This window comes from Spinacia oleracea, chromosome 1, assembly GCF_020520425.1.
Source record: "Spinacia oleracea cultivar Varoflay chromosome 1, BTI_SOV_V1, whole genome shotgun sequence".
Taxonomy (NCBI): domain Eukaryota; kingdom Viridiplantae; phylum Streptophyta; class Magnoliopsida; order Caryophyllales; family Amaranthaceae; genus Spinacia; species Spinacia oleracea.
Window position 1 is genome coordinate 70899555 of NC_079487.1, and position 7908 is coordinate 70907462.

The 7908-nt window shown below is 34.6% G+C and overlaps 1 protein-coding gene across 3 annotated transcripts; it reads left to right on the plus strand.

Annotated features, from left to right (window-relative positions):
- Nucleotides 1-2353: 2353 nt before the first annotated feature.
- LOC110775653 (protein LNK3) lies at nucleotides 2354-6563 on the plus strand. 3 transcript variants are annotated; one of them, XM_021980270.2, is made up of 6 exons: nucleotides 2354-2608; nucleotides 3748-4124; nucleotides 4600-4822; nucleotides 5507-5629; nucleotides 5727-5872; nucleotides 6045-6222. In XM_021980270.2, exons 2-6 carry the CDS (start codon nucleotides 3760-3762, stop codon nucleotides 6085-6087), a joined length of 900 nt encoding a protein of 299 aa, XP_021835962.2. In that variant the 5' UTR covers nucleotides 2354-2608; nucleotides 3748-3759; the 3' UTR covers nucleotides 6088-6222. The 3 variants fall into 3 exon arrangements, with proteins under 3 accessions (XP_021835962.2, XP_056689975.1, XP_021835957.2); XM_056833997.1 differs by having other exon boundaries at nucleotides 2355-2608; nucleotides 5513-5629; nucleotides 6064-6563; XM_021980265.2 differs by having other exon boundaries at nucleotides 2356-2608; nucleotides 6064-6563.
- Nucleotides 6564-7908: the final 1345 nt, after the last annotated feature.

The following is a 7908-nucleotide window of genomic DNA, read 5'->3' on the forward strand; positions in this document are numbered from 1 at the left end:
CCTTGAGGTCGACGGTGTCCGACGAGTTGCTGGCAAGTTCGCAACTTAGTTTCCAGCGAGTTGATGGCGGCATTCGAAGGTTGCTGGCGGTTTCTGGCGAGATCGGAGGTTCTGGTGGTGGTAATCGAGTTGCTGACGGTTGCTGGCGAAATCGGGTTGCCGGCGGGTAGGGCTTTAGATCTTTTCAGGCGATAGTGAGTTGCGGGTCGGGGAGAGACAGGTCGTCGCGGAGTCGCGGTCGTTGGTTGGTGGTGGTGGACTGGTGGTGGATTGGTGGTGGGATTTTTAGGGTTTTCTTTGGATATGTTTAAACAAACACTCTTAAAATATAAGGGATTTGCTTTCCATTCCATTCCATACCCTTTCTTGATTCCATTCCCTTTGCCTCGTGTGAACCAAACGACCCTTTAGTTAGTTTAACCTAGAAATGTTTTTCATTTAGTGTCTAAGTGTCTTCAGGGGAAATATTACAGATAGGGTTCTACTGTTTAATTTATTCATCTTGGAAGACATATGACTACAGTGATTAATGGTCAAAATATCACAAATTTAAGTTTATTATGGATAATGCATATTAACTTTTTCTGTAAAGTATATAGTACTACCACCTTCATTTGAAATATGATATCCAATTGCTAATCTTTCCCCAACCAACTTGACGGCTGCAATAATATTTATTATTTATTTATTTCTTCCATCTTTAAATATTTGCCCCATATTTTAAGAGTCATATTTAAAAAATATAACTATGAAATTTCATTAACCTATAAAAAATAAAATAGTCTTGTTAGGTTCGATTCAATGTATATTTTTAGAATATCAGCCTATTAAATTTTTCATCGTTTAGGATTGTAGATACTTACGTTTTAAATGACGTCTTGAAAGTTGTGAAAAGTCAAATTGAGTAAGCAAACAAAAAAGAACGGAAGGAGTAGTAAGTAGTACTACGATACAAAACAAATGACCTTCCGTCACCCTTCTTGGTAGGGATATGGCATCGGAGGGTATCATTGTCCCCTTCCTATCCATAAGTGAAAATTATTAGATGTATCCGGGTGCACCGTGCACCCAATGATATTTTTATGCGCATAGGTGATCTCTCTCACGTTTTCTCCTTACATGTAAGGGGGAAATGTGAAAGGGCGCATCTAATATGTTCTAATCCAAAATGTAGGAGAAAGTATATATGGATTATTGTAGGAATTATACTTTTGTGGGGGTATGTATGATCAACATCCAAGACATATTTGGACATGACTTCCAAACAGAGTCTTGAGTTGTGTCGATCATTGGTGCATATCCAGAAGTTTATACATATAAAGGTATGACTCAAGTTGGTTAGTTTAAGTGGTCCAAGCTGCCCAATTAATTATTTTGCACATTCACGATTGTACTCACTGTTTAAGGAAAATGAGGAGAATGCGGAGATATTATTTGTGAAATGATTAAACAAGTATTACATATCATATAATGCTTATAACGAAAGGAAAAAAAAATTCAAAATTCATCAATAGAATTTCATATAAAGCCTTAAAATAAAAAAACACAAATACTCCCTCCGTCCCTTAATACTCACACCGCTTTTTTTTTGGGGCGTCCTTTAATACTTGCACCGCTTCTATAAATAGAAATTTTTACCAATATTATATTATTTCTCACACTTACCTACTAACTCACCTACACCTCTACTCCCTATAAAAAAAAACATTTAAAAATTCACATCCCCACTCACCACTCCCCATCCCTTACACATTTTCCACTAATTATATTAAAAAAATACACCACATCAACTAACACTCATTAAATTAATGAGTCAATTCAAGGATCTTAAACTCCATACCGATCAAACCGGTGCGAGTATTAAGGACGAAGATAGTACATTATTAGCTAACATATCTACATATATTTTTTTTGCTTTTCAATTTGTCCATACATTTTCAAAATTTCACTTTATATAGAAGTATATGTCATACTTGTACAACTTCATATGATGTACTATAATCCATATCAAAAGTTTCCTTATCCTTGTTTATAAGTCGAACCTCAATATATTTATTTTATTTATCTTGACCCTTTTTTATCCTATTCCCTTAAACACCCAAAAAAAGAAAGCATATCTTGTAGTATCAACTGACTGTATTTAGTTAATTTGAGATGCAAACAATTAAGAACCTAGTACTTGTCGAGTGGGTTCCCACAGAGCAAGGTGCACCACAAATTTGATTTCTTGGTGGGCCCGTATATTAACACGTGGACCAATAGTTTTGTTTATTTTGATGAGGCTCTTCTCAACCACAAAAATGATTTTGTTTGTTTATTGTATATCTTCCTCTGCTTTTCCTTCTCTCCTCTAGTTATTGGCTTCTCGCCCACATATTTTTTCTTACCAACTAAACACAATTTCCCCTCTTTTCCTCTCTCTCTCTTCTCTTCTTCTCTCTTCCCCTGTTTTTTTCAGTACATTTTTAATACAAATTCAAGGTTTCCCAGATTTATAACCACTTCATTTCATCTGGATTGTCAGATTTGAGCGAAATTTTGATTCTTGAGTTCTGAAATTGAATTGGGTATTCTCAATTTGGCTGATTTTTTATTACTAAATTAAGAGGTAATGTTACTTTTAACATTTCAATCTTTGTTAGTTTAATTTTATGTGTTGTTAATTGTTGATTGCTTAGATGAAGAAAATTGGTCGATAAGACGGCCATAAATAAAATCTTGGTTCATGTAGCCGACCTCGTATCATATTGGGATGAAGTATTTGTTATTGTTGTTGATGTTGTTGTTAATTGTGTGTAAAAGTTGGTTTTGATCTGATAATTTGGGTTTTAAGAAATTTTCTGATTTTATGAATTTAATAGTACTATCTTATCTTAATTGGGTTGTTAGAAATTTTGTTTAAATTGATTTATTATTGGTTTGTGGAGTGTAAATTGAAGTAAGATTATGTTTATAATATTAATTGTGTATTATTATGATAAGAGTTGAATAAATTGAAAATTTGGATTTTAGAGTTTGAACTTTCACTAAGCTAAAAAATTCACTCGTTGTCAAGTTAACTTTTCATAGTTTTAAGCTAACTCTAAGATGACAGGTTATAAATCTATTTCCAGAAATGTCAAATTTGAATGAACATGATAGAGTAGGATTTTGTTAAGATTCGTTTCGAAAACATACTTATTTTTAAAAAAACTAATGATATAAGTAGTCTAGTCGAAGTTGTGAATTAGAGATTGCAGTAAAAAAGTGAAGTAATTGGAAACGGAGGGAGTAGTTGTTTTGTGCAGTATAATTCAGATCAACTCTTGGGGTGTTGGAAGAATTCCTGTTATTGTTATTAAAATAATATAGAAAAGAAAACCTTTAGTACTAGGAAATCGAAATCCTATGCGGTTGAATAGCGGTGACCGTGACAGTGAAGATAAGGTATGATATAATGAGGCATCACCGCATGAAAGTATATCATATTTTTATAAAATGTAGTTAACCAATATTACAGCAGCCAGAGTTCTGAAATGCTGCAGATCATGTCACTCTTTTTAAAACCAAACCCTCAAATTCTGTTCAGCCATTTACTAACTTCAATCTCAAAATAAGTGCAACATCAAAATAACACAGTTTTTACTTTTTAAGGAAGATAAGGTTTGATCATATGAATTACAAGAGACATTTATATTCTGTTGTGTTTGTGATGCTAATATTCTGTTGTGTTGTTTAAGTAACAATTGAGTGTTAAATCTTTTGCAGGTAAGAGAAAGAATGACAGAATGGTATTATGGACATGATGGTCATCTTGTATTTCAAAAAGAACAAGAGTACTTTAGTACTCTTCCATCATCAGATAGTTGGATGCAATGGGAATCAAGTGAAATAGGAGGGAACAGTGGATGGGAAAACAGCTTTGATTCAGGTAACGTTGCAAACGAAAAACAACAACAACAAACATTGTTTACTAGTAGAGGTGGCAACAAACAAGTAGATGGAGAGCTTTCTTATGAATCAAACGATTTTCGAGGATCTTCTGAGGATTCTCATTCTCTCCGTAGGAACTCTGCTGCTTCAGTTCGTCCAGATTACTACTACAATAATCTTGCAGAGACCGACTCAGCGGATGACATATTCTTGTACAGGCTTCTGGAGTTTAACATACTTGCTTTAATGCATGTAGGAATTCATGTAGCAAAATTAGTAAAAATTTGTCAGTGCTTTACACTCTCCCTATGTAGTAGTAGTAAGTAAGTATGGAAACCAAGCTTGCTTGGTGTAGTTGGGAGGATTTTAATCTTCTTAACTACGGTTCTTGGTTGTGGGGCTTCCCTTTATCCTTTCCCCCACTTCCAAGGGCCTGATCTGCAAACGGATCAGGTCCAGTTGGGTCATTCATCTTACCTACCCAAAAACTAAGAAAGGAATATTGGATATCCCATTCAAATTGAATTATCTTGTTGTTGGCATTTTCCCATCGCTGATATATTGAAGAAATTTTCAATTTTTTTGGGATGTTCAAGTGCAGAAGACGATCAATTTTTATTCAGCTACATCTAAACTAGTACTGTTTTTGTTAATTTTCTTACCCTTTTTTATATTTGATTCGTATAGGAGTTCCTTGCTTGAAGATGATGTCCTCCCAACACAATCTCTCTACATTGGAGTGCCATCTAATAGTCATTCCACCAACAACATGATGGATTTTCAGAGTAATTCTTGTGATACAGATGGAGTGGGAAGCTTAAAGTGCTTCAAAAATGCCAATAACGGATATGCCCATTTATCCAAACGTACTTCTCGAAACAACTCAGATCAGACTTGTCCTTCAGTTAAGGTGAGATTGCTGTCTAACCTTGTACCTCAATTATTTATCGCGTGCATGGTATTTGTCTACTTGCTGTTGTCAAATGACTATCTGACCTAATAAAATCATACAATCTTTTCTCGTAATCAACTGTTAATTTATCATATATCAAAGAAAGAGAATTAACGCATGTCTTGATTTTTCTTGAGGAAAAGTATCAGCGAAGGCTGAGTCTAGAGATGGGTAAACAGATTATTCAGAATAGGTCATATGTGGGGTGATGAATCATTTTTTTCAGTTTTGGATCTGATTTGTCAGTTTGTTTGGGTAAAGAATCAAGATAGGGTCACACAATTTTGGTTCCGTTTGATTGGAAGGTACAAGTTCGGTCTAAGCTTGATAGTGTTTCTTTAAGGATAGTTCATATTCTTTGATGAGCTGTTAGACCAGATAAGATATGTATGCAGACATAGATTCGTGGTTATTAAACCCTTGAAGAAAAATAACTGTGATGGAAAATGTGAGTTTCAGACCTTTTCTACTGCATGCTTTGTGGATCTCTTTGTTAGCATGGCATTTGTCTGCATTGTACGTCTAAAGGAGCTAAGCTTGGTGATGCCATGGTAATGCTATAGAACAATATAGTGTTACTCCTTGAATTTGTCTGCCCTCTAGTAAGTCTAATTTGTAGATGTTTTACATTTCTTTCTTAAGGTACAGGAAACAATGGGTGTTGTTCCTTGTGACTATGAGGCGCCAATGAGAACATCAGAAGATGATGATATGTCATCAACTGAAGAATCGGTGTTGATGGGGCTTGAGGCTGTCCTAAACCAGGTAAAGTAACTTATATTAAACCAGCACCATACTATCAGATTACCAGTGTTATTTTTTAATTAGCTGCTAATACTTGGTCAATTCTTGTCTCCTGTAGTTGAGTGAGACAACTCGACTTTGCCTTCGAGATTCCATGTACCGACTTGCTGAGCACTCAGAGCAGGAGACATCAAAAAATTCTCTTGCTGAAGGCCTTTCTTTAGACGAGCCTTCGTTGCCTGAGACTAGTGGTGTGTGCTCAAGGTAACATTTCAACACTTGTTGTTTTAGTATTGTCCTTCTCTTCTCCGAATATATATGTTTTGTTGCATAAAGGATTTAACCTCAAAAATGAATCTTGTCTGCTATGCATTGGCAATTAGGCAGGCATGAAATATAGTAACTATCATGGCTTTACCCGGTATTTTTCTGACAGTCAATTTTTAATTTCAAAGATCAAGAATGATGGATACATCTGAGTCAGAAACCAACGCAATCGACAGAGCAGTAGCATACATGATGTTTAACAAGGTGGATGCAAATGAACAAGAATATGTTCCTGCAGACTTATCGCCAGAATATGTTCAAGATGGAAGAGACTTTTCATCAACAAGAAACATGGAAGCTCCAGATCTATTTTGTCAACAAACACAAGTTCATCAATCCTATCAGTCGGATTTCTGTGCTGCTGAAAATAGATACTGAATTCTCGAGTGTATTTCATGTATATATTTATCTACTGAATCACTTAGGTCATGTACGCAGGTGCAGTAACTAGTGCAGCATTTGCGCAAGTTTTGATCAGTTGCTTATTATAGTTAGTCAAATAAGTCTGAGGTTGTACAACGGGCTCTACTTATGTAATACATTAGCTTCACAGATGGAACAATTAGTCTTGATGTGAACATGTGATTATGTGTTCTGGGATTACTTCTACTGTATTTTGAACTCTCAACTCCTTTCTTTTTTATAGATTCATGCAGATATTGATTGCTTTGCTCGTATAAATTATAAAACAACAAAAGGGACGGGGATGTTCTAGAAAGGCCATCTAGGACCCAAACACAAATGACAAATCTAGTAACATGAAACTAAAACCACCTGCAAACATTCAAACCATCTTATAGATGAATAAAACTGAAATTACAGCAGTACACTGGTAATCATGATATCTAGATGAATAAAAATGAAATTGCAGCAGCACATGAAAAAACATTGTTTTGGCCTTGGTGGTGTCTTCGTGTCGTTGGCACTGGGTCCTAAAGCGCTACACACCACACAAGTAGACTGAAGGGACTACATGTACCAACAGTTATGCACCACACATCATATTTAGCCCAATCACACTCACAGTCTTAGTGTCTCACACCACACCATATTTAGCCCTCTCACACCACATATTTCTTCAAGTTGTTAGTTGTTAATTCCTCTCTTTACTCTGTGGTCATCATACTTCTCTCTGCTTTCAATTATAAGCTTAGTCCTCAGTGCAGCACAACTGCACAACTCTTTGTCAAGGTCGTACGTGTACTACTTGAATGGAAAATTGTTTAGTTCTTCCGTAACTCATGTCCGACAACACTAGCGGATTGAAAAATATAACGGGGGTGTTTGGCAATTGCCCGTTGGAGATTGGTTGTCGGTTGTTTTATTTGGCTGGTTTGACTGGCCGTTGACATTGACTTTTCAGTTAGCGGTTGACTTATAAAGATGTTTGGTAAACTCAGTTGTTGACTGTCAGTATGTAAAATGAAATTTAAATATACTATATGTTCTATTATCCATTTATTATATATCCTTAGTAATTAATTAACCAAGTTAATTAGTAGTTCCGCCAATGCAAAAATTTAATTTGTAGTTAAATTAATTACGGAGTATTTAATTAATTATAACACAATTTAATAAATTTAAATAATAAAATGATATTTAAAATTAGTAATAAACAATAACTATTAATTACTTCTACATAATCATTGACTTAAGTTACTCTCTCCGTCTCTTTTTGTTCTTTATGTTTTCCTTTTTGGGTGTTTCAAAAAGTTTTTTACGTTTCCTTTTATATTATCACATAAATGTCATAATACTCTATCAAAATCTGTGTCCAATAATTATTTTAACCAATTAAATTAATTGAGTCATTTAATCCCTCACACTTTTCCATTGGGACATTAAATATTTCTCTTATTCCCAATATCAGAATTTTGATAAAAGTGAAAACATTATAAATAAACGTATTTTGTCTTGTTTAAATAAAAAAAAATAGAGGAATCTCAACAGACATTAATTAATCGTTAAAACGC